General features: G+C 46.7%; 1 protein-coding gene across 1 annotated transcript in view; it reads left to right on the top strand.

Annotated features, from left to right (window-relative positions):
* Positions 1-27,589, top strand: part of LOC138521830 (neurogenic locus notch homolog protein 1-like) — a 478,650-nt gene that overhangs the window by 282,787 nt on the left and 168,274 nt on the right. The window contains exons 15-19 of the mRNA XM_069634949.1: positions 3,840-3,953; positions 15,520-15,639; positions 16,827-16,979; positions 26,113-26,341; positions 26,845-27,046. Of these exons, the coding sequence (XP_069491050.1) occupies positions 3,840-3,953; positions 15,520-15,639; positions 16,827-16,979; positions 26,113-26,341; positions 26,845-27,046 (818 nt within the window). The remainder of the gene's footprint in view (positions 1-3,839; positions 3,954-15,519; positions 15,640-16,826; positions 16,980-26,112; positions 26,342-26,844; positions 27,047-27,589) is intronic.

Genomic DNA, 27,589 nt, shown 5'->3' with positions numbered 1-27,589 from the left:
CACACGGCAAGGACCGTCCAACTCCTCACGGACCTGGGATTCTTCGTGAACTACGCCAAATCCCACCTGGTGCCCGCGCAAGTCGCACTGTTTCTAGGAGCGAGGCTCGACACAGTGTCCCTTCTGGCCTCCCCGTCGGAGGAGAGGACCAGGACCATCTTGGGCAAGGTGCAACGGATGTTGGTGGCCGACGCGGCCAAAGTGAGGTCCATCAAGTCCCTCCTCGGGATGATGTCTTCCTGCATCTACCTCATTCCCATGTGCAGGCTCCGGATGCGCCCGTTGCAAGAATTCCTGGATGCGCGCTGGATCCAGACGACGGGCAGCTTCGAGGAAAGGATCAAGCTCGACGAGAACTTCCGACGAGCGATACGGTGGTGGGGCACCCGCGCGCATCTGACGGCGGGCATGGACTTCCAGACCCCAGCCCACCAGGAGACTGTGACTACGGATGCCTCCCTGGAAGGGTGGGGAGCGCACACCGAAAATCTGCACGCAAAGGGACTCTGGCTCCCGACGGAGAAGTCCCTGCATATCAACGTCCTGGAGCTCCGTGCAGTGTTTTGGGCCCTCAGGTCTTTCCTTCCGTCCCTCAAGGGCAAGGTGGTGAGGATCTTCACCGACAACACCACCACCATGTTTTACATCAGGAAACAGGGCGGAACCAGGTCCCCAGCGCTGTCCAAGGAGGCGCAGGACCTGTGGCATTGGGCCGTCGCCCAAAGGATTTTTCTGGTGCCGTTTCATCTGGCAGGGATAAAAAACACCATCGCCGACTCACTCAGCAGGGAGCTGCGCTCGTGCCACGAGTGGGAACTACGGCAGGATCTGGTGGATCGCCTCTTCCGACGGTGGGGCACACCCCAGATCGACCTGTTCGCGACGGCGACGAACACCAAGTGCCGGAGGTTCGCCAGCAGGTTTCCCCAGACAAGGAGCATGGGCGATGCTTTCTCGTTCCCCTGGGAGGGCCTGTTCCTCTACGCGTTCCCTCCCTTGCCTCTGCTAATCCGGCTAGTCAACCTGCTCAAGAGGTCACGGTGCAGGATGATCCTCGTCGCACCCTCGTGGCCGAGGCAGATATGGTTCCCGGACCTTCTGGACTTGTCAGCGTCCCCGCCGATCAAGCTGCCGGCGGACGCGGATCTACTCTCCAGGGAAGGAGGCGCCATCCTCCACCACGACCCGAAGTCGCTGAACTTGCAGGCCTGGCTCCTGCAGCGCTAGAGTTTGGAGGATACGACATACCGGCCGACTGCAGAGAGGTTCTTGCAAAGGCCAGGGCGTCCTCGACTCTTAAATGCTACGGACACAAATGGAAGAGGTTCTCTGTCTGGTGCCACGCACAGAAGATTAACCCTCTACGGATTACGGCTCCCCAAGTTCTGCCGTACCTGCTGACGCTGGCCAAAGCTGGCCTGGCACACGCGTCCATCAAGATTCATCTGGCTGCGATCTCCCGATACACCAGGACCACGGGACGGACGTCCTTGTGGTCTCATCGCCTGGTGAAAGAGTTCATGAAGGGACTGTTCAGATCGTTCCCGCCGGTGAAGGCTCCGGCCCCGGCGTGGGAGCTCAACGTGGTGCTGACCAAGCTCATGGGACCTCCGTTCGAGCCTCTGCACTCGGCTCCGTTGAAGTTTCTATCGTGGAAAACTGCTTTTCTTGTGGCCATCACCTCCGCACGACGAGTGGGAGAGATCCAGGCCCTTTCCTGCAAGGCCCCGTACTTGACTTTCCACGACACGAGGGTAGTGCTCAGGACGCACCCCTCCTTCATGCCCAAGGTACCGTCGGACTTCCATCTCAACGAACCCTTGGTGTTGCCTGTATTCTTCCCGTCGCCTTCGTCGCCGGCTGAGAGGACTTTGCACTCGCTGGATGTGGCTAGAGCGCTGAAGTTCTACGTGGACCGCACGAAGTGTTTTCGGAAGACGTCACAACTCTTTGTGAACTTTGGACCTGTCAATCAGGGGAAGGCTCTCTCGAAGGCTTCCATTTCCAGATGGCTCTCCGGCTGTATCATGTACTGTCATCGGTTGGCAAACCGACCGCTGCCCGGCCGTCCGAGAGCCCATTCCACCAGAGCGATCGCAGCTACCACGGCGTTCCTTTCTGGTGTGCCCCTGCTGGACATATGCAGGGCTGCTACGTGGAGGTCGACGCACACCTTCACGAAGTTCTACTGCGTCGATCGGGATTCCAGGGAGGAGTCCAGGGTCGGCCAAGCAGTGCTGCGCAACCTGTTCGCCTGAGGTGAGCCTGGTGAGGAGGTAAGATGCTTAATGTTGAGTTTGATGCTATGCTTAATGTTGAGCCTTTGCCACCTCCCGTGGTTGTGCATGTGTATACTGCTATGTATTCTTTATTCATGAGCATGTGAATCCATGCCAGACCCCATGCTGGAGAAGGAACAAGTTACTTACCTGTAACTGTTGTTCTCCAGCATGGGTCTGGCATGGATTCACATGCGAACCCTCCCGCCTACCCCTCTGCGGCTCTTCACTTGGTCATACTGCCACTTCACGTGCTTCCAAATCTGAAGATGGCTGCCAGAGGCGGTGCTTAGGTAGAGGGCAGTCATTGGCTGTGGTCAGTATGACGCAGAGACCAGTGATTGGTTATTACTACGAAAGACAGATCAGAAACGAAACTGATACTGGTTTTTTCTTTACCGAGGATTCCCAGCCTGACGACGGGGAATATTCATGAGCATGTGAATCCATGCCAGACCCATGCTGGAGAACAACAGTTACAGGTAAGTAACTTGTTCCTTACACCATGGTGGATGGCGGATTTACCGTCCCATTCCAAGGTGAGTGGGGCGGTAAATCCCCATTTCCCATTTACCCTTCCCCATTCCCATTTTTGCCCCATAGGGCATAATGGAAGTGGGGAAGGCGCTAATTACGGCACCGTAAATTACGGTGCCGTAATTAGCACCAAGGCGGTTTAGCGCCATGGATTTTAACGCCTGCTAAAAGCAGCCGTTAAAATTGGAATCAGGCGTTAAGGGTTAACGATGGCGTTAACCCTTACCGCCTGGGTCGTAATGACCTCCATTATCTTGAAGTCCTTCAGATGCACTAAAACCCTGTGAAAGGCACACCTTTGGTTCATCTTTGCAGATTTAGAAACATCCAAGCAAAGACTCTATGGAGTGACATATATGACTGTATCACCTACATTGTAGTAAATGCAATATTTTGAGGGGTTGCTCCCTATTTGTTTGTGAATGATGAGACACCTTTTGCTCGATCACCTCAGTCTTGGCCATATATTTCTATAAACCCACCGATCACCAATAGATCACTGGGTGAGACACACGCAAACATCCCATGGTTCTCTAATCGAGGCAGCGTAGCTGGAAGTGACATGTTAGTGAATAGGACAATATAGCAAGGGGCAGAGGTCATGTTAGGGGGCGTGGATCTAAGACACCACTGACCATGGAGTGCCTCAGCATGGCAGATGGAACAGACCCCGTACCCAGATGTACAGAATCAGCTGCATGCCAGGAAATCCTCCTTCCCCCATGCACCCAGAGGTAAGGTTACCTGTTGACCTCACCCCATCACAGACACCATGTTCCAGTGCTGGGCATTCGTTGAACAATGGAATGCATTCTGGGAGTTGTAATCTTGGTCCACTCCAATTGAACCAATCGGCTTACTGGACCAGGGCATATTGGTTTGTAAAAAGAAAGCCCGGGACTGGAACCATGATTTCCTGGGTGACATGGAGTCATCGGACCACCGTATCTGTAGATCTGCGTCTTCGTATTGCTAGATGTATGTCCTAGTATCTAGCTTGAATGCCCTACTTCTGTCTTTTAGGACTTCATTGTGAAGCCAAAGTTGATGAGTGTGCCTCAAAGCCTTGCCTGAACCATGGCCGATGTGTGGATCGCGTAGCAGGGTACAGTTGCCTGTGTGAGCTGCCCTACACAGGTAAGTACAGCCTGGGCTGGAATCTCACCCTCTGAACTCACACTTAAAAACTGTCTATCTTTTGTGCTATTGCTTTGGTATGTTGACAGTGTCATTCCTTCGCTCTCCCTCTCTCTGGCATCTCCTTCAGCCATGGCCCCTCTCTTTTGCATCCCCATTTGTCAGGATGTCCTGGTCCCTCTCTTTTACTTGAGTCCCCAAGCTTTGCATAGTTCCTTCATTTTCAGTCTCAGGCACACTGATGAGGATTTTCGGGAAGCCCTGTACACACTGCATAGATAGATGCCATTTAAGGGTTTGCTACCTATGATGACCCCAGAAAAGCCTATGATGCTCAGACTCTCTGCTTTCAGGTCAGCCTTGGCCAGAGTCTCTTACATTTGGGGAAACGGTTACGGGTGCATCAGTAAGAGCTGGTGATCAGGATTTCAGTGGCATAGTAATCAGTGGAAGAACATAAATATAATGATATCCTGTGATGCTATGTGGGGTGTCAAAGGGTGTATGATGTCACATCAGTTACCCCTATCATTGGAACAAATGGGCGATACCTTAATTTGTATTTATTTATTTGTAAAGCGCAGCCAAGCCCTGAGGCAACTGGGCGCTAAATCGTACAGGTTACACAGATATAGGATATACAGGGAACATTAAACAAAACAGGTTTCAATAGACACAGGCTATACATATATTGTAGTGCAACGCTCAATGCAGGGATAACGTTACGTAAAGACCAAATTTATGCTTCTCTGCTCCGTCAACCTTTTCACTGCCACCTATTCTGAATATAGCTCCTACCTGAGTGACAGCAATAAGAGACCTTGGTGTCATCTCCAATAGAGCATGCTGTGGCTAAGATCTGTCCCTTTGCAGAGCAAAACCTTGTAAAAGTATTGCAAAACATAATCCATGTCTATTCATTCAAATATTTTAAAAACCCTGTAGGGCATTCTACAATCAGTATACACTTGTGCATTGTTATCTGTACTCTGGGCAACTGGCATCCAGGATAATGTTCATTGTCTGACCATCAACGCCTGTATACAAGCCAGAGTCATTGTTCAATTTGAGAAATTATTAGGGGTCCTTTACTACCATTTTTGTTTGACTTATTGCATTTTTATAGCCTATTCACATCTCTGAGGTCCACTTCCTTTGGAGAAGGCCTGCAATGCCCCGTTGCCCTACGATGTCAAAAAGCCTTAGGATTGGGTTGCGCTGGACTGTGGAACTTGTTACCTGCGATCATTATCTACTGTGCTGGACTTTCAGACCTAAGCATTGCATTATGTCCCCCTTGGCCCCTTCTCTGGTAGTAACTAAGTGGATGGTTATTTTGGTGTGAGAGTTGGTCACATTGTGTTAGTACATTTCTTTTGTCTTTCTGCTGTCAGATTTTGGATGTCCCAAAGCTCCTCTGTCCTTCTTAAGTTTTGAGAGTGAACTTTACTTGATACCCCCTTGTTTCCTCTGTAATGAAGCCTGGGGTATGTGGAGCACTCTTCAGTTGCACCCCTTTCTGGGGGAATGTGCAACAGACACAAAAAGATCCCGGGACACTACAGGATCTGGAACAGACTTTGCGGGGCAACAAGCAGAAGACCAGGTGATGAGGAATCTATTTGCAGGCATTGAAGCAAGGACAGTGGCAATACGCCTTTTCCCTGTCACCGGCAACCTCGTCTACCTCCACAGTCTCATGTCATAGGAAGGAAGTACACAGCCACCATAGGACTTTGGAAGAACTCTTTTGGAACCATCTAGATGGAAATAAGGGAGTGAAGGTAGGAACACCTTATAGTGGGCATGGCAAATCTTACCACAACCAAATGGGTGGCACCAGCCTCGAAGGAAATTGGAGCTCCATGGCAAGTTGCCCAGAACCTCAACTGCAAACTAGATGTTTACCAATGCCAGTTCAAGCTCTCAACTTGCTGGGAAAACTGCTTCTAGCTATAGAATTTAGAAACATCCTGCCCCCAGTTCAAACCTGCAGCAATGTGGCAACTGTTTGCCCTTCATAAAAACTAGCGGTGCCGGGCGTAGCATACACTGATCTTGCATCCACTCTTGCACAGTGATGTATGCATCCACACTCCCACAGTGATTTATGCATTGAAACTTGCACAGTGATGTATGCATCCACACTCCCACAGTGATGTATGCATCCACACTTCCACAGTGATGTATGCATCAACACTCCCACCGTGATGTATGCATTCAGACTCCCACATTGATGCATGCATCAACCCATTCAACAGTGATGTATGCATAAACCCATTCCACAGTGATGTGTGCATCAACACTTCCACAGTGATGTGTGCATCAACACTTCCACAGTGATGTATGCATACACACTTCCACAGTGATGTATGTATCGACACTTCCACAGTGATGTATGCATTGATTCTCCCACAGTGAAGTATACATCCACATTCCCACAGTGATGTATGCATCAACACCTGCACAGTGATGTTTGCATCAACACTTCCACACTGATATATGCATCCACACTTCCACAGTGATGTATGCATTCACACTCTCACAGTGATGTATGCACCCCCCACTTTCACATTGATGTATGCATCCACACTCCCACAGTCATGTACGGATCCACACTCCCAAAGTTATGTATGCATCGAAACGTGCACAGTGATGTATGCATCCACACTTCCACAGTGATGGATGCATACACACTCCCACAGTGATGTACTCATCGACACTTGCATAGTGATGTATGCATCCACACTCCCACAATGATGTGTGCATCGACACTTTTACAGTGATGTATGCATCCACACTCCCACAGTGATGTATGCATCAACACTTTCACAGTGATGTATGCATCCACACTTCCCACAGTGATGTATGCATCCACACTTCCACAATGATGCGTGCATCGACACTCGCAAGTGATGTATGCATCCACACTCCCACAGTGATGTTTGTATCAACACTTTCACAGTGATGTATGCATCCACACTCCCACAGTGATGTATGCATCCACACTCGCACAGTGATGTATGCATCCACACTCCCACAGTGATGTGTGCATCAACACTTTCACAGTGATGTATGCATCCACACTCCCACAGTGATGTATGCATCCACACTCCCACAGTAATGTATGCATCGACACTTGCACATTGATGTATGCATCCACACTCCCACAGTGATGTGTGCATCAACACTTTCACAGTGATGTATGCATCCACACTCCCACAGTGATGTATGCATCCACACTTTCACAGTGATGTATGTATTGTATTTATTTGTGAGCTACAGGTTGTAAGGAACTATCCATCTGTTGTCGGCAGTGTATTTTCCAAGTTCAGCTGTTCTTCCTTCTTTTCAACCTTACATGGGACACCCATTGATGTTCTCCTTGGTTTGTCCATTGAAGTCTTCTGGTAATCCCTTGAAGCATGTTCCTTCCTTCATCCAGATCAATGTAGGATTTAGAGATTGCTAAGTCCAATGACCTAAATTGAAAAGGGGGGTCCTGGGAGTCTCTCTGCCAGACATTAATCCTGGTTACAAGAGACTTACCCAGAGTCTTTAGCTCACTATCTTTCACAGAGAAGAAATATCCCAAACATATCAGTCTTTGTCCTGCCCTGGGGCAGTCCAGCACCGAAATGCTAGGCAATTCTCCTCTGAACAAGAGTACCAACAGCATCCCCAGACACGTGTTTCGGTCTGGTTGGACCTCACCAGTAGGGAGGAGCTGTGCCTCTCTAAGAATAGTGAGCAGGGGGTCCACGTCTGGATTCCCCCTAGTAACTTACAAATTTAGTTACAATTTCAAATAGTCTCAGCGCTGATATACTTATTGATATCATCTTTATTTCCTGAGTTTGTATCCAGCATGAAAACCTATGTGCTGGAATAAGCAAAGTTTATAGAACTGTATAACATTGATACAAGAGATAACAATAAAATAACCTAATATATTGATTTTCAGAATATCATTGAGTAACTCTTATAGTTTTGTATTGAGAACACGTATGATTATGTCAGGTCAGTGTTAAGTTGTTTGGGTGCCAGAGAGCGTATGCACACATTTGGCCAAGCATGGTCATATGCTAAAGTTATTAAACTGTCTGGCTTTCCAAAGGTACACACTGTTGCCATTGTGTAGTAATAGTGTAGCTGACTATAGTGTGGGCTGCCTTGAAATGTCGATGGGGGAATCATCGCTGTCGATGCTCATAGGTTTGGAAGTTCTGACTTGGGTCTCTCTCTTCTACTGCATTCCACAGTTCCCTATATTTCATATGCAACTCCTTCTGATTCTATCTTAGATGTTTCATTGTGAACCCTCTCTTTTTAAGAGCACATCAGTAACCTATTGTTTTAACATGTTCCTAGTCTAGTTTAGTGCTCTGAATTCATCCTACATTGATAGTGTATGCAAATAAAACTATAGTGCATTATCTCTTCTTGGTTTTGCTGCTCTTCTGGCTTTGCCAGGTTCCATTTTCGAATGCCAGCCCCTTTCTCATATGGAAATACTAATGGTTAAATCATAGGGCACACTTCATCTTTATAGGTCACATGGTTGGTCACCGATCACCTTCAGGAGAAATGTAAATATGGTTTCTGCTGGTGGTTTTCCCTTGTTTCTGACAAATATAGCTGCAGCCTCCATCTTGGGAGTTGTGTAATTATATATTTTTTTGATTTTGTTGAGAATGTTCCATGAATACCAGTTTTACTGTCATGCTTAGTTAGTTTATTTATGTTCCGCGCTGGCCCTACATAGAGGGTCTCAGAGCACCTTACAAGGTTCAAAGGTTGAAAAGGTGGGAAATGAAACCGAAGTTACAAAATATTTTCAGGATAGAGTAGAAAGATTGGGATAGCCAAGTGGTAGCAGGGGAGGCAGAGGAGCAGGGCTATGTGTGGGGAGACAGGTAGGTTTTGAGGTTCTTTCTGAAGGTGGTGATGAAGGGTGCAGTGTAGATGTAAAGAGGAAGGGTGTTTCAGATGACGGGTGCCCACTGAGTAAATTCTTGATTTGGTGTGCATGTTAGTTTGCAGAGTGGAATGTGTAGGAGATGTTGACTTGCTTGTCTGGTGTTTGTGTGGGTTTTGGGTTTGAGTTTGCCATGAATGTAAGATGGGGTTTTGTGGTGGATGTCTTTGAAAACAATGCACAGTCGTTTGCAGGCAATTCTCTGGGGTGTGGGGAGCCGGTAGAGCCGGGCAAGAGCGGGGTGGTGTGTGAATGTTTGGGCGGTTGAAGGATGAGAATGGCTGCTGCATTCTGTATGGCTTGCAGTGGGGCAAGGATGCTGTTGGGGACTCCAGTGAGGCGAGCATTGCCGTAGTCCAGCTTGGAGAGGACCAGTGCTTGGACTGCAGTGCAGATGTTGTCAGAGGAAGGATGTGTCAGATTTTTCGTAGGAAGTTTAGTTGTAGGTTGCATGTGTTGGTGACAGCAGCTATATGGTGTGTGAAGGAAACGTGGGGGTCAATGGTGAAGCCAAAGAATTTGACAGGTGTGGAGAGGGGTGCATCAGTTATCTGTGGTGAGTTCTTTGATTCAGGGGTTGTGTATGAGTTCCAGGGGGGCATTTAGGAGGTATTCTGCTTTGGAAGGGTTTTGCTTGTGGAAGTGGGTGGCCATCCATGTGGTGATGGTGGAGAGACAGGTTTTGAGGGTGTGGAGTTGTGAGGGGGATGAGATTTGGAAGTACATTTGTGTGTCATCTGCATATTGGTGGAAATGGATGTTGTGTTTGTTAAGGAGGCTTGCCAAATGCCACAATTGTCCAGGGTATAGTCGTATTGAAAAGGGGCATGAAGACAAAGTGTGTCCTGTCAGTAAGGAAGGAGGTGCACCACTTGATGACTGTGCCTGAGAGTTTCATCCTGTGGGCTAGGATGTCGAGTAGAATGGTGTAGTTGATGCTGTCATAGGCTGCAGAGAGGTCCAGGAGTACAAGTAGTGCTATATGTGTCCTTTGTCTGTGATGTTGTGGAGGTCATCGAGGATGCAAAGTGTAGCGGTCTTGGTGCTTTGTCCAATTCGAAACCCAGATTGGAAGAGGTTGAGTAGTTTGTTTTTAGTGATGTGTTGTTGCAGTCCGGTAGTGACAAATCGTTACATGATTCTGGCGATATTGACGGGGAGGTAATTTTCAGGGCATGGGGTCGAGAATTTCTTTTTTAATGCGGGGTGAGAAGTGTCCAGCATTGATTGCAGGGGTTATAGTGCCATGTGAGAGGCATGAGTGGATGATATTAAGCCAGTGGGGAGCGAAGAAGGCAATGCAGTTGGATGCGGCTTGAGGTGGGCATGCATCAACTAGGAAGTGTTCAGGTTTTGGTTTGGAAGTCAGGGTGATGATGGTGTCTGTGTCGATGGGGTGGAAGGAGTTCAATGTGTTGGTATGTTTGGTAGGGGGTGGAAGTGGCATAGCAGAGGGGAGGGCTTGCCTGATGTTTTGTATTTTGGAGTTGAAGTGGTCCATGAGGGAGTTACATAGTGGAGTGGATGGGTGTGTGGATGGTGGTTTGGAGAGGGATTTGACAATGTTGAATAGTTTCTGTGTATGATTGGTGGCAGATTGGGTTTGGGTTTGGGGTAGTTCTCCACCAAAATATGTTTTAAAATAATGGATTAAATTGTTCATAGCACACTGCGGAACAGTGCGTATAAAAACACAGTTTCTAATTGGTTGTGTAGGGTAACACATGAGGAAAATATATTAAAAGTCAGTGCACTAACAATGCACAGGAGCATTTTCCATCATTTTTTCATGATGTCTTTGTCCACAGTACATGTCCACAGTACATGTCCTTATTCTGCCAATGTCAACAACGTTTTTATGCTGGCTGTGTCCAAACATGTCCAGTGCTGGCTGTGCCAATATATGCTGGTATCCTCACATAAGAACATACTCATGTTTGCATTGCCCATGTGCCCATTCTAGCTTCGCCAATATAATGCCAATACAAATGCCATATTACTGTACGAAAAACAAGTCCATACTGGCTGCGCCAATGTAGGCAAGTTGCATTATATAAGAATACTTATGTTGACTTTCCCCTTAATGCATGTAAATATGATATGCCATTGTCAGAAAACATGCCCATACTGGATGTGCTAATGTGGCCTGTATCCCCACTTAAGAATAAACACCATGCTGCCTTTGCCCATAAAGATAGTAAAAAGGATATGCCACTGTTAGAAAACATGCCCACATTGGCTGCAACAACGTAGGACGTCCCCACATAAGAACACTAGTCATGATGGCTTTGCGCATAATGTTGATACAAATGATATGCCACTATTAGGAATCTTGGCCCTACATTTTTTGGGGCTTATAGAAGCCCCGCCCTAACAAAGTCTCCCCTCCCCGACTGCAAGTTTGCACATGTTCATACATTTTCATAGTGCATTAATTCTCCAATTCGTGCACACACCCCTACACTCCAAAATTCTCACTAGATTCACTCTCCCATTCACATGCAAATTCAACAATTCACACTACACTCTCATTATAACATTCAAGTGCTTACCCACACGTTACAACATTCACACTGCATTCATCCTCCCATTCAGGCGCACACCCACACGCTACAATAGGTATTATCATTATAATTGTTTTTGTAAAACATGCTTAATACCGAAGAGGTTTCTAAGCGTGGACTACTGCACTGTCATTCTCCTATTCATTTGCGCACTCACATACTCACTATTCACACTGCACTCTCATTCACACGTGCACTTACACAAACAAAGTCCCTTGCATGCATGTATACGTATTTATTTTTCGGGTACCAGCCCGACTCTGTTACCTCATGACTCCCGTCACTTCCCTGACTGCCACACACGCTGCCTGCATGCCCCTCCAGCTCTGCTCACCCCGCACATAGGAAGTGAGAGGTCTCAATCAAACACATCTCTGTTCCTTGTCCCTGACAAGCACCCTGGTTCCTGACAAGCACACCTTCACACAACTGGGCCTGCAGTTCCCCAGCCTGCATGTCCAATGGAGCATGTCAGTAGATTTTCGAGTAATGCCATGTAAAGAGGTCTTTAATAGTATACACTTTGCCATTAGGGGCCGATACATCCTTTGATGGTTCCAGAAAAATGTTTCCATCATGACCACATTTTATGTACTTCTTCAATGTGTTTAGTTCTGCTGTCCTATGTTTTGCCTGACAAAGGGCCTCATCATTAGGTGGGGGATAGAACCATGAATGCAGCAGTAACACTAATAATGCCACATTTAAGGGCTGGCCTGAACACAAGTTGGGGGCAGTAAATGGGCCGTGTCACCTCCCGATTCTTTCTGGAAATGAAAATCCCATTTAGCACCATGTTTCCTGTGCAATAACCGCCCGCTTTATTAGCACACGGTATTTGCGCTGAAAATGCCCCATTTGAACCCAATTGACACATCTACATGTACGCATATGTCTGTGCTAATCTGCTTTTGTCTTGATTTCTTACTCTATTGAAGTGTAATCCCTGGTTTCTCTCTTCTGTTGTTTAGTTTGCTATTTTCTGTGCATGTCCAGTCCAACAACTGTTTAATCTTTCTTTGGGTTCTTTTCTTTGGTGTCTCCTCCTCTCACCATTGTGTATGCAAGCACATTCCTTCATCTATTTAAATAGCCATGCCCTGCCTGTTGTGCTCCTGAGGAAGAGGCAGTGCAGCCAGGCTCTCTCAATGTTGAGGTAGTTTGATGCAGATCATGGGGGGAGGCTGAGGTTGTGGTCTTTGGCAGAGGGAGCACAGGGCAGAGGCCTGCGTGTTTTGAGCAGGCAGAAACATGGCAGGCTTGTGTGTGCTTTACTCTCCCCCTTGGTACAGATTATCTTTACTCTTAGTGTGGGGTGAGGGAGCAATGGCAGGTGTGTGAGCTTTCATTTCTAGTCTCTCAGTGGGTAGGGCTTTGAGCTTTGCTCCGTTAGTGATGGGGAGGAATCAGCTCTCTATTTGCAGTGGTAGATACTTTTTGGGTGCATAATACACTTCAAATCTTGACATGATTAAACACATTTGTTGATAAACAAAATCCTCACATTATTTACAAATATTTTATTAGAAATGTTTAGATTTGAATTTGGGCTTTCAGAAAAAAATACTCATATTTCACTTTTGCTTCAAACCGCGCCTATATGGAATTAGAACTGCGCTATTTGATTGGGGTTTACTGTTAAATGTAGTTAGCCATACGTTGCTTAGCTTTTCAATGCATTACTATTTGTAAAAATAAAAGAAAGCGTACTTAGTTTGAAAAGATCAGGTAAGAAAACCTCTGGGACCATGAAAGCAGCAGTGCTTATGCTGCCAGGCCTGATCGAGTAGTGAAAGGGGTATCCCACTTCCTCCCCACCCAGGCAGCAGCATCACCTACACTGAGTTCACTCAGTCAGAAAGGAGCTCCCTCAAGTGAATGAACACTCCTGGTATATCACTTTTCCAGAGTTTGTTTTTATCATTAAATTGTTTCATACATAGTGGAACCCACTAAAACTCCACCCTCTAAACCGCAAAGTGTAAAACCCTATGGATTATACCCTGTCCCTACCTCAGATGAGAATTAATTCCATTGAGATTAAAATGGATGTTAGTTGAAAGTAGCTAGCCAGATTGAGTAAATTATGTTATGTTACAAATCGTTTATACTGCGCCAAATCACCATTGTAGTGATTTCCAAGCACCTAGGTGTGTCTGGAAGTTGGCATATCGCAGCCCCGGCCCTGGGTAGTCAGACTGCAATCTGGAGAGGTAAGAAACAAAGCATTGGTGCATCAGTGAAGGAAAGAAGGGGCAGATAAATGAAACAGGGGGTTCCATCGGGTTGGGGCAGGTTAAAGGTAGAATGATAATGTTTCTGATATCTCGGGCCTGTGTGGTTCCAGAGTGGATCATGGATCAGGAGTGGGAAGGGCAAAGTGTCTGAGGCAGAAGGGGATTTTTAGAGAGCTAAATAGGTATTTACAGCGCGTTGAGACCACACCAATGGTGAAAGGCTCTATACAAATGCACATTGGATTACATTACTAAAAGCAGTGTGTGGCTGTGTGATGCACCTGAGATGTGCTCAAGCTGTCACACTCTGCCTCTTGTCTCACCAGTTTGTCCTTTGAAGTCTTCTTTCTTGGGGGTCTTTCTTTCTTTCTGGACATTCGGGACTTGTACAGATATTGGCAGGTATCCTCTGTCTCCAGTGTGTAGACCGGAACCACCCTCAGATAGAAGGTAAGCGTTCAATATTCCAGGAAGATCAGGTGAGTAATGGTCATAAGTCCGGGATGGCTCTAGGAACCAGGGAGGAGTCGAGGTACTCGTACAGTGCAGAAGGCAGAGTGCGAGTACGGAAGGAGCAGGACCGAAGGTCCGGGAAGGAAGAGGAACGGGCGGGTCCTCAGGCGGAAGCGCGAGGAGCAGCACAAAATGACAACAGGATTGAAATTTAGGAACCGCTAACTAGAAAGGGAGTAGCACGGGAGTAAAGGGAAAAGTTGGTACGCACTTGCCGGACACTCTGAAATAAAGCATTGAGATGCGCAGAGCCGCGGGGGCATGTCTGTTTTCTAGGAAGTGGCAGGTCTTGCGGAAAACACTAGACAGCGATTTCTCAATGGTGTCGGCCATGTTGGTAGAACAGCGGGTACGACATGGCGGTGCTTGATGGACCATGAAGTCCAGAAAGGGCGGAAACGGCGAATCATGACACAAGCAGATCCTTCAAGCGTGATGGCTTTTATTGCGTGGGAAAAGGTTTCATTTCTCCCACAAAAGAAACTCAAAAATTCTGATTCTGGGACTGCCAAGCCTAGTGGGTACATCAACACAAGAGTGCGCAAGAGGCGACTGTGGACAGAGGCAAATAGGGTAAGTAGAGCAGGATGGGCCAGATATCTGTCTTTCTGCATGCAGTGACTGGCAACCTTTTGTGTGAAATGTTCTAGTGATGGGAGCAAGTGGTCAAGTGGCACAGCGAGTAGAGCGCTCGCTTTGACATCCGTGCAGAGCCTGTTACGCAGGTTCGAATCCCGGCAGGGCCAAACTCAGCCTTTCATCCTTCCGAGGTCGATAAATGAGCACCACACACCGTGGGTAATAATAAGCAGCGCTCAGATACCTGAGGGTTCGTAGCGCTATATAAATGCCTAATTATTATTATTATTATTATTTGGCTCAGGAGTGGTCAAGCTTTGAGACTTTCCGCATTGCCTGGGTATCATTGTTGGTGTGATTTTGTTGAAACACTGCACAAATACATATACAAATAGAAAGGGGGCAGGAGTGCAAATGCCCTTCTATTTAAGTCCCAATGAAATATCCCTGTTTCGCCTCATTCTTCCTCACTACTCCACTCCCTTTTCTAAATGTCTTACCATCTTTGTCTAATTATTCTGACTCCTCTCTCTCTCGCCCCTCCCCACCTTCTCTACATCATTCCCCTCGTCCTTGCCCTTTTTCCTTCTATGAGTTCCACGCTCTCTCCCTTGTTCTTCTTCATCGCCATCCTCCACATAACTGTACCCTGTTACTACTTTGCTCTGCTTGATCTCCCTTGCCCTCTCTCGCAGGTCTATACTGTGAGGCCATTGTGACTCCCTGTGAATCGGACCCATGCCACAATGGGGGCACCTGCGAGCACTCCCACGACTTCCGGAACTTCTCCTGCAGCTGCACCAGTGGCTGGCAAGGTATGTTGATGTGTTTTGTGAGTTTCTCAGAGAGGTCTAGGCGGCTAATAAGATTTTGGTGAGTAGGAATGGGATGTGGGCAGCAGCAGTAGACTCATCTCTTTATTTTTGTGGGTGTAGTGGGTACTAGGTTAGCTGTTCCGGTCACTGTGGGGTACTTGGAATAAGGAGCATAGTTTGCCCTAGAAAAATAGGGACTTGTGTGCAGTGGGGTAAGGATGTGGGAAATGGTGAAATGGAAAGAAAAGAAGAGAAGGCAAAGGACAGCACTGAAATAGAGAAGTGTGGAAAAGAGGGGTATGGAGGGAGACAGGACAGGAATCGGAGGAGGGAGACAAAAAGCAGGTGTAGGTCAGTCAGAGACAGGACAGAAAGGGGCAGAGGCAAGAGATAAAGAAGCAGGCTAGGGACCAGAAATGGTGGATGCAGGAAAATGGCATACAGAGGTAGCACAGGAATAAGCACAGTTAGGACAGAAAGGGGCAGAGACAAGAGATAAAGAAGCAGTTTAGGGACTAGAACTGGTGGATGCAGGACAAGGGCATACAGAGGTAGTGCAGGATGAGGACGACATGAAGAAGCAGGTGTAGGTCAGTCAGAGGAGGCAGGACAGAAAGGGGCAGAGACAAGAGATGAAGAAGCAGGATAGGGACCAGAAAGCTGGATGCAGGACAAGGGCATTCAGAGGTAGTGCAGGAAGAGGGAGGCATAAAGAAGCAGGTGTATGGCAGGTACAAGCACAGGCAGAACAGAAAGAGGCAGAGGCGGGAGAAAGACACAAAGTAGGGACCAAAAAGCTGGATGCAGGACAAAAGACAGAGGGAGGACAGGAAGAGGAGGAGAAAACGTGAATGAGAAGGCTTTGGGTAGGAACAAGCACAGGCAGGACAGAAAGAGTCAGTAAACAGCAATAAAGGATCAGAATAGGGTCCAGAAGGGATGGATGATGGACATGAAAAGAAAGAGGCAGGCCAGCAATAGGCGAAACCAATGAAGAAGCAGATGTAGGGCAGGAACAGAGACAGGGATAGAGGAAGGAGACGTAAATCAGGGACCATGAAAGGTGGGCGCAGGAGAAAAGACAAAGGGAAGGACCGGAAAAGGACACCACAAAACAGGATTGTGCAGTTGAAGGTGAAAGCTGAGGTCCTCAGTCCGTCACTTAACCGATGTCTTCTGCCTATTAGGCCGCATGTGCGCTGAGGATGTGAACGAATGCCTCTCCAGCCCCTGCACTCACGGGGGCCACTGTGACAACATGGATGGAGGCTACACCTGCGCCTGCCCCCCAGGATATAGTGGGCTGAACTGCGAGTCTGATGTGGACGAGTGCTTGTCGGGTGAGCAAACTCTTTGTCTTCACCAATTCTTTTCTGTCTTTGCTTGTGTGGTGTCCTGGGCTGGTGGGGATGGGGGGCCCTGTGCTGAGGTCGTTGAGGACTGTTGGTGATGAGGGGGTCCCATGCTGGTGACTGTAAGGGGCCCTGGGTTGATAGCGCTAATTGCCCTCAAGCTGCAGCAGTGAGTGGTCTCAGCAGAGTGGTGGCACTGTGCTGGCTTAGTGACTTTGCAGGGATTGGGCCAGATTTGCCTGGATTTGGAATCTGGGAAAAATTGTTTCCTCAGATTCCGAATCTGGGGAAACCAAAAGCCCATGCCTGACCCGCCATACATACTCCACTGCACCGACAGTGATCAGCTCTTCCCAGGCCTGTGATACATTGCTAGCTCAAAAAAGCTCTGTTCTGCTATGTTTTCTTCTTGATTAGCACATTAAAGTGTCATTTACACTAGACGGCCCGCAGGCAGTGAGGAGTTAACTTTGATTGCGTGCATGTGAGCACACCTTGTATTTTCTTTTACTGTTTCCAGAGGAGATTGTGTTAGCCTCATATTAGTTTGCTTGTTGGTAAATGTAGGTTTCCATTTAAATGGGGAAATCAAAGCTTCAATCATACTCGATTTGCTCAACTATATTGTCAGGTTGCGTTATTGTGTAATTTGTACACGTTTCAAGGCATCGTTCTAAAATGTAGTGCTATTTCACTGCTCTGTTTTTACCCTTTTTTACGAGACTATCACTTGCCTGCCATGACTCCGTCCTAAATGCTGCAAACACCACTGCATAGGGACTTGCTTATGCTGCCATGACAGGTGTGGTCGTTGACAATGAGCCCCTGGTACAGTCATTTGCACTTTGGGGAACCAATGAGCAAGGAATATTGGAGAATCCTGGCAAACTTGTCCCTCTGAAAGACCCGTGGGATTGGGACAGTCTATGAGGTCCATCCCTGCCTGACACATGACTGACTTGTTTGGAGCTCTAAGAGTCTTTGACCCTTATTTACAGAGTGTTTTCCAATGCGGTTTTGCCATCATAACACTCTTCTTTTAATTAGGCCCTTCCAAAAGTATGGCTGTGCACAATAGTCTCCTGATTTCTCAATAGGATGTTCCATCTCTTCCTAACCCCGAAGGGTTTGAATTAACAATTAAATCAATTCTGTATTGTGTGCACCTTGCAGACTCACTCCTTCAGTCCAAAAGAAAGAATGCTGTGCTGTACATTCAGCCATTGTGGGGAATGAAATGAAGACCAGAGAGAGGTTATATTATTAGTTTTATTAGGGTAAGGAGCTGAGGGTGTAGAGACAGCAGGCGGCAGAGCAGAGCCTCTCAAGTCTCACCAACCGTCATTGATCGAACGCTTGGTGGCTCACACAGGTCACGTGGGGGGAGACCAGCGCGAGCCAGCGTTGCACCACATCTTTCTATTTTACATTAACATGTAATAACAGAACTTAGTACATTACATAATCGTCAAACTTCACAGGCGGACCCCTCAACAAGGATTTTGATTTTCCCCTGGATTGCAATCCATGTTCATCACTCCCTTCCTCTGATGCGCCCTCACTACCATTACCTTGTATGTTATGCTCCTCAACAACAGAACTGTCCTTCTGCTCAATCTTTCTGTGGGGGTCCACCAACTATTCCCATGTATTACACATTCCTTCATCCCGTGCACATCTTACACCCTTGGTAGATGTAATCCTATTCATGTTCCACCTTTCCCCATTACCCAAATACATGCAGAGACCCCTTCACTCGCTCACCCTTTTGGGACTTGAAAATCTCAACAACCCCTTGACAGTTTTCCCTGGCAGCTTTATTCTGATCCAATCTCTTTTTTTTATACTGATCATTTTTTCAACTCTTTTATCATCAGTATACTTTTTCTGCTCACTCTGTTTAACTTACACTCCCTCTCGTAACTCTCTTTGCATTACTTCGTCCCACTTGTATTTTCTCTCTTAATCTCTCACCCATCTAGGACACAGCCGAAGGCATGGCAGTCCTCCCGGCATTAATTGGGAAGAGGACACTTCTGTTACACTGTGGGGAGTCATTCAGTAAGAGACAAGGAATTTAATCAGCTCTCTCTTGAAGTCCCAGTTATTCTGCAAACACATCCGGACCAATTCCTTCACTCTCCTGTTAATTCTTTCAATCATGCCATTAGATTGGGGATGATATAAGGATGTACACACATGTTCCACATTATGTACGCTCAAGAATGTGATTTAAACTGTACTCCATTGTCCGATGCAATCGTCTCTGGTGCACCTTCATTCACAAATAGTTTCTCTAAGAGAGTCAAAACATTCATAGTATAACCTCTGTCATGGGTTGAACAACCGGCCACTTTGAGCAATAGTCCATCACACGCACCAAATATTTACAATGCTCTGGCAATACTTGGAAATGACCTGCTATGTCTATCGTTATTTCTTTCCACGGCCCTGCAGGCAAATCCACAGAAGTCATGGTACTCACTCTAGTAGTTAGGGCCCTGCCACAATTTTGGCATGGATTGCATAATATCACAACTTTTTCTATCTCAGAGTCCAAAACGGCCACCAAATATCTGCCCTTATTCTTCTCTTGGTAGCCGAAATGCCAAGGTGGCCTTCATGCGCTACTCTAATTATTCTCGCTCTCAATGACTTGGGGGGAATCAACACCTCACCACTCACAACACAATCACTGTGAACACAAATCTCTTCTGCAATTTTCCTCATTGAACTTAAGTCACCTCTCAACACTCCGAAGGACAACCCTTGACACAATATTCCCTTGCTTGCCTCAATACCTCATCCTTCCTTTCTTCTTCATGCCATTCATCTCTTGTAATTGCCTTCTCACCAAGCCACCCCACTTCAATGTTTATCGGCTCTTCATCCTCTATCCAAGCCACTTCACACTCTTCCTCAATAATACTTTCAGACATCACCATTGGTAATCTGGACAGATCTGGCCTGCACATTGTCCCTACCCGGGATGTATTCCATTTTAAATGTATAACCTTGAAGTTTGAATACAAGTCTCTGCAGACTCACAGATATGTTTGTGCCCCATCCTGGTGCCAATACATGTAACAACGGCTTATGTTCTGTTTTGAAAGTGAATTCCTTCCCCCACAAAAACATCCTAAAATGGTCCACTGACCAGATGCACGCCAGGGTCTCTTTTTCAATAACTAGAAACTTCCATTCACTCGCAGATAATGTTCTTGACGCATGTGCTACCACCCATAACTGTCCATTACCCTTCTGCGATAGAGTAGCACCCAAGCCATAACTGCTCGCATCCACCTTCAACACACATCTTTTTCCGCTCCCAAAGCTTTTCAGCAGTAAGGCCATTTTTATTTCTTCTTAATATCTTGAAAACATCTCTCTTCCACTTCAGTCCACCTAAGCACTGTGCCCTTCTAGGTAATTTCTTCAATGGCTCTGTTTTGTCTGCAGAAAGATCCACAAATCTCAAGTAACACTCTGTTAACCCGAGAAATGACCTCAACTGTTCTACGTTCACTGGAGTGGGAGCACCTTGTATTGCATTAATATGATTTTGTTTTGATTTGATGCCATTCCCAGAAATGCAGTTTCCTAAATATTCTACTTCATTCACACCAAACTTACATTTTTCCCCTTTTAGGGCCAAACTTTCTTAAGAGTTCAATCATGCTCCTTCTCATTCTTACCATAGATCAAAACATCATCCTGGAATGCCACCACACCTTGGAATCCCTTGAAGAAATTGTGCATAATTCTCAGAAACACAGAAGAGGCACTCACCAAGCAGAACAGCATTCTCTTAAATTGGTACAAACTATTAGAAGTTACAAAAGCTGTTAAATGTTTAGAATCTTTATGCAACTTCACCTGATGATATGCACTCGTCATATCCAAAGCGCTGAAAACTGTTGCTTCCCCCAAAAACATTAACGTCTCTTGTAAATTAGGTAGAGGATAACAATCAGCCACCACAAACACATTCACATTCATGAGATCCAGGCATAACCTGATCCTTCCATCCGATTTTCTTGTCAGAATCACTGGGCAAACCCATTCTGCACACTCAATGGGTTCTAAGATGTCATCTTTCACCATCTCCTCTAATAGTAAATCCAAATCTTTCCTCACTGTAATGGGTACCTTGCAAACCTTGCTTCTCACGGGCACTGCACCCTCCTTCAACCTTATCTCATGCACAAATGTCCCCAACAAACCCAGTTTCTTCTTAAACATTGTTGGTAAGGCATTAATCATATTTGTACTCTTTCCTGCCCCAATACACAAAACCTGTTAATCTTCCCCAGGATGCCACTTCATCTGTAACTCTCCTTGCTGAATCCATCCTAGAATATGTGCTCCAGATTCCACCATAAATACTTTAGCTCTCGTCTTCCTGCCATGGTATTCGATGTCGCCAAACACATAACCTACAATGTCATTTTTGCCGCCACCATGTCCTCCTGGGGTGATGTCATGTTTGAAAAATTTACATTCACCAAAAACATCCTTAAAGTCCTCCAATCCCAAAATGGTGTACTGTGCACATGAGTCGGCCATTACTCTCTTCTTGTGTACATCAAATGAGACCCAGCACCAAGGTGTCTCGCGATCGTCCTGATAAAGACCTCCATTCACCATCAAAATATAATCAGATGCTACATCCTCATTGCTGACGACATTCCCATCAATCTAATGCACTTTGTTCTTATGCCTCACACAAAACATCCTCGCGAAATGTCCTTTACAACCACAGTTCCAACAGTCTTTCTTGAAGGCAGGACAGTTCTTGTTGTTTGCAAGAGGATCCTCCATCCCACACCTGAAGCAATGTCCCTTCTCTCCTCTTTGTTGGTGCATATATGAACTTTGCATATCCCTCCTTCCTCTTTTTATCACCTTCTTCACTGGTCCAATAGCATACAAGTCATCTTTCTTCTCCCCTTCGAGTGCCTTTATGCTTAGCTCTGACACTTATATGCTCCCTGCTATTTCTATTGTAGAATGTAAATCCGGTTTGGCACCGGTCCCACCGGTCCAAAGCCTTTCTCTAATCTTCTTGTTCAGAGCATTCATGAAAATCTAATCCCGCAGCACTTCATCTGGAGTTATTTTTTCAAATTCACATTTTGCCACCAAGGCTCTTAATGCCCCCACATAGTCATCAATACCTGCTCCAGGCATCTGTTTTCTTGAGTACAAATTAAACCGTCCAAGTACTACTTTGGTTTTCTCAGCAAACCGTTCTTCCAACCCCGACATCCATATGTTAAATAGAACTTCCTCTTCCTCTTCCCGATCCGGAGGTAAGTGTTTCATGAACCTCACAACTTCAACTCCAATCTCTGTTTTCAACAATGACAGTTTTTTAAGCTAATAACTCTTCACCATTCTGTTCATCTCGCTAGGCCACAAACAGTTCTCGCCACGATTCCCATTTCATGCTGGGGTTTCCTGGAGACGGGAAAAATGATATAGGCGGTTGTACAGCCATATTAAAGTTCCTCCTCTCATATCCTCTGTCCCCCTCCATGTTGATTTGCGATGTAATTTCCTATGTGGTGCCTTCTGTCTTTGTACCTCACACTGAACACAAGCCCCCAAAAAAAGAATGACATCCAGCCACAATAACTTCCTTCAGCTCCTCATTAACACCATATAAGAAAATGCAGGTGGTGTTTTATTTTCCTTTTCTTCTTTTGAAATCCTATTAATTATTATTTATATTTCTTATTTTTAATAGTATCAGCCCCTCTTCCCCTCTGGAGGCTCCTTACCGACCTTCGGTAGTTTTCAATGAGCTCTAGTCCACCCGGTACTCACAGGGTTAAAATTCCTGTCATCATTTTATTTTTATACAGAGATGGCGGCGACTGCTCACAAGGGCGTGCAGAGCAACGTGTATCAACACTAAGCTCAGTTCCCACCGCCAACTTGCCTTTAATTCCTGGATCCTCATCACCACTTGTGGGGAATGAAATGAAGACTAGAGAGGGGTTATATAATGATATTTATTAGGATAAGGAGCGGTGGGGACAGAGACGGCAGGCAGCAGAGCCTCTCAAGTCTCACCGCCATCATTGATGGAACGTTTGGTGGCTCGTGCATATCACGCGGGGCGAGATCAGCGCAAGCCAGGGATGCAACAGCCATTCTCTCAACCAGCTGTCCCCCTCCATCACTTTCTATAGGGGAAAACCAACAGCGTTGTGGGATAGAGAGATCCTCTACCAGATCATCCTCCCAAAGAATAATACTTGTGTAATCATAGTCTTCGTCTAGCATCAGAACCTTGTTCATTCTTGACATAACCTCTCTCCAATAGGTCCGTAAACTGTTGCTTTCCCAGATCATGTGCTCAAAAGTGCCCACACTATGTTTACACCTCCAACAGGCCTCCGATTGCATCAATCCTCTTACATAAAGTTTCAATCTGTCAATGGTCTTTTTGGATATAAAGGTTTTGCCTCATTACTCCAATTTATGTAGTTGAATATGTAGTCACTGTTTGGTTTGCTTCTTAAGTGGCTGCCTTTTATTGCTCACAGATTCTGGGCGCAGTTCCCACTGCCCCTACTCCCCCTCTTTCCCCCCTGCGCACCAATCATGATTTGTAGTGACCTTTAGAGACACTGGGAAAGTGGCAGCCAGAGTCAGACTGGGGCATACAATTGTCTCGGGCACCAATGAAAAAGTGTCCCACAGTTGGAAATGGCAATTCATTCCTTTTGTGACAGACTGATTAGTACCCAAGGGGGAGGTTTTTTTAATCAAATATGATGCAAATTGTGCATTTTAATGAATATTTATTCAGTAACACTTGTCAAAACTGCCAGCCACACAGGGAAGTAACTTATCAAACTGGCCCACATAGCCCAAAAAGTGGCACACTTGGACCAAAAAGACTGGCCGACGCTAGCATTTTTGGTTTTGGCATTGCCCTATAAACCAGTCTGGGCCTTCTGGCAGCGGCTGATATCCAAATGGTAAGGGCCACAAGGAATCTGGATCCGTGCTCTCCAGCTTTAGTGCAACTTTAGAGGCGGGTAAGCAACATGTTAATGCTCCCCTCCCCCACTTATCCTGTAATTGGAGGACTGTGTATTAAAGACAATTATTCTGCTCAATTTCTCCTATTTCAAGGGGAGATCATCTGAGAAACACTATTGTTATAATGGCGATTACTTTGAGTATACTTCTCCTTTTGTACAAAATGTCTCTGTGAGATGGGTCAAGATTAAAGTTGAGCGATCCTGTCTCCATTCCAAAGTGGGTAGGCATCTAATCGTAAACCGTGATGCCTGTTGTAAGGCCAGTCTGTCGGAAGTGTCGGTGGTACCTTGAAGGGACCTGCCAGAACTTCCCCTGGAAGGGCATTCTATAGGGCAAGGGAAGAACAGGAAATAGTTCGACATGGGAGCCACTGCATGGCAACCTCAGGCACATGAGAGCTGGGGCAAACTGGTGATAGACCGGGCAATGTTGGAGGGCCAGCCCAGTGGGTTCTTGTGGACCACCTCTGTGGCCTGTTTCCGCAAGCACGTGCAGTACACTGTTCAGCTGATAGTTTTGACTGATGTAACTGACCACATGTGCAGTAAAATGCACATTTTGCTGCACATGTTACGATTGTGGAATAAGTCTCATGCGTAAATGCATGCTTTTAACCCTACTCAGCATTTCCATTCATTTGTATGGTGTAGTGGGCCACCAAACTCAATTACGTTTACTGCTACTCCCACTTTCTTTGGGGTATAAACGAGCAAGCATTCACACCGACATGACATTTTCATGCTGACGCCAGTTTTTTTAAAAGCTTTTTACACTAGCATAAAGTAAGGGAATTCCAATGGAATCCATTATAAATGCTACCTGTCATGCGTGCCACGGCAGGTAGCATTTACTCAGTTTTCACTGCAAAGAGCAAAAGAGTGTGTGCACCTAAGTGCAATTTTCATTTGAGAGGAAAATTGCCTCCACTGTATCTCCAGGTACTTGAAGACCGTGTGGTGAAAAGTAATAAACAGTGTTGCAGATTGTGGGGATGTTTTTTACTGGTGGCAGGGACTTCTTTGTGTTTCAGTCTGACAATAAGAAGATATGACACCAGGAAGGGGATCATAAATACATTCCTCTCTTCCTTTGTCACTGACACCTGAAGGAAGGGAGTGGTCCTTGGATGACTGAATGGAGGGTATCGACCACTGATGGCAGAATGGAGGTTGTAGAGCACCGCTAGCTGAAGGGAGGGTGTAGACCACAAATGGTTAAATGTATGGCTTAGATCACCAATGGCTGAAGGTATGGTGGAGACCAATGAAGGCATAAGATATGGTGTAGAGTAGACCAACGATGGCTGAAGGTATGGTGTAGACCAATGATGGCTGAAGGGAGCTTGTACACCACTGATGGCAGAATGGAGGTTGTAGAGCACTGATAGCTGAAGGGAGGGTGTAGACCACAAAGGGCTGAAGGTACTGTGCAGACCAACGAAGGCTGAAGGTAAAGTGTAGATGGCTAAATGGATGGTGTAGACCAATGATGGCTGAAGGGAGCTTGCAGATCACTAAAGGCTGAATGGAGGTTGTTGAGGACCGATGACTGAAGAGAGGGTGTAGACCACGATTTGCTGAAGGTAGGGTGTAGACCGCCAATGGCTGAAGGTAGGGTGTAGACCACCAACGGCTGAAAGTATGGTGTAGATCCGCCATGGCTGAAGGTATGGTGTAGACCAATAATGTTGAAAGGATGGTGTAGACCAACGATGGCTGAAGGTGTGTCATAGACTAATGATGGCTGAAGGGAAGATGTAGTCCACAGATGGCTGAAGGGAAGGGAGGTGTATACCGCAAATGGCTGTAGAAAGGCTATAGACCACCAATGGCTCAAGGGAGATTCTAGACCACAGATGGCTGAATGGAGGGTGTAGACCACCAATGGCTAAAGAAGGGTGTAGACCAATGATGGCTGAAGGAGGGTGTAGAATGCTGATAGATGAAGAGAGGAATAGGACCGCCATAGGCATTAGGGAGCTAATAAGGGACATACAGTCCTCCATGGCTGGAGACCCAGCTACGTTCCAATGCACCTAATGTTTTTGCTTTTGCTCACACAGGCCCTTGCTGGAATGGTGGCCAATGCTTGGATCTCACAGGTGCCTTTGCATGCTCCTGTCTCCCTGGCTTCCATGGTACATGGTGCGAGGAAGACGTGGACGAGTGTGCCAGCCAACCGTGCCAAAATGGAGCGGTGTGTTCTGACTATGTGAACTCCTATACCTGCCAATGTACCCCAGGTTTTGATGGGGTCCACTGCGAGCAAAACATCCCAGACTGCACAAACAGGTGAGTTGAGTCTCTCAATGATGGGGGCTGGACAGGAGGAAAGGGACGCTATACAGATTCACACAGTAGAGCGTAAGTGAAGAGGCGTACGCAAGGTACAGGAGTACAGTAAAGTCACAGGGAAGAGGCAAACACGGGAGACGAGGAATTACAGGGAAGAAGCACAGAAAGGGGGGATGAAGGCAGGCAAAAAGAAGGGTTGGAGGCATCTTGTTGTGGTTGAAGCAAAGGGGAACGTACAGAGGTGAAGTAAACATAAAGGTAAAATATTGGTGTGAAGAAAAGGAGTGGCAGAGATAAGGAGTAGCGATGTAGCGGTTATAGGGAAGAGGTTCACAAGAGAGGCGAAAATGCAGCGAGAGTTGGAGGTGGAGAGATGGGAGGTGAATATTAGAGGCTGGGGTTCACAGTGTGTCACAGGCCCAGGGGAGAAGTGACTATTTTCCCTTTTAACCGTGTGAGTTATTCTCTGTCTTCTCTCCTCACACATGGCATGTTGAAAGCTCGTGTCTGAACGGTGGCACCTGTGTGGACGGAATAGCCAACTTTTCGTGTCTCTGCTCAGCCGGTTTTATGGGCAGCCACTGCCAGCTGAACGTGGACGAGTGTCATTCTGAGCCTTGCCAGAATGGCGGCCTCTGCCAGGATGGCTCCGGGGCTTACCGCTGCACCTGCCCGCATGGCTACTCAGGCAGTAACTGCCAGGTATGAACCAAGGGAAAGGTGAGTTTTACACTTTATCGACTGGCACATGGAGAGAGACACGCTGGGATATGGACAAGAGCATGCAAGGGCATGGTGGTCAGCAGGGATGCAAAGATATGTGGGGCAAAGACAGGGTAAAGCTTGAATATGGGCACACAGAGACTTGGAGATAGGCACAGGGAAACAGGGTATGCTGGGGCTAAGACAAGGTATTGCTTGGATATTGGCACGCAGAGACATGAAGATAGGCACAGGTGACAGGTTGTGTTGGGGCTAAACCAGGGAAATGCTTGGATATGGGCACGCCGAGACCTGGAAATAGGCACGGGGTGAGAGGGTATGTTGGGGCTAAGACAGGGAAAGGCTTGGATATGGGCACACAGAGACTTGTAGATAGGCACGGGCTGACAGTGTATGTTGGGGCTAAGAAAGCGAAGTGCTTGGATATGTGCACGCCGAGACTTGGAGATATGCATGGGGTACAAGAGTATGCTTGTACATTGACAAGGCAAGACTGGGACATGGAAGTGGATGGCTGGCACA

Source organism: Ambystoma mexicanum, chromosome 13 (assembly GCF_040938575.1).
Source record: "Ambystoma mexicanum isolate Mex_15411 chromosome 13, UKY_AmexF1_1, whole genome shotgun sequence".
In the NCBI taxonomy this organism is placed as follows: Eukaryota; Metazoa; Chordata; class Amphibia; order Caudata; family Ambystomatidae; genus Ambystoma; species Ambystoma mexicanum.
The sequence above is the reverse complement of the archived record's forward strand: the minus strand, read 5'-3'. Positions and strand labels throughout refer to the sequence as shown.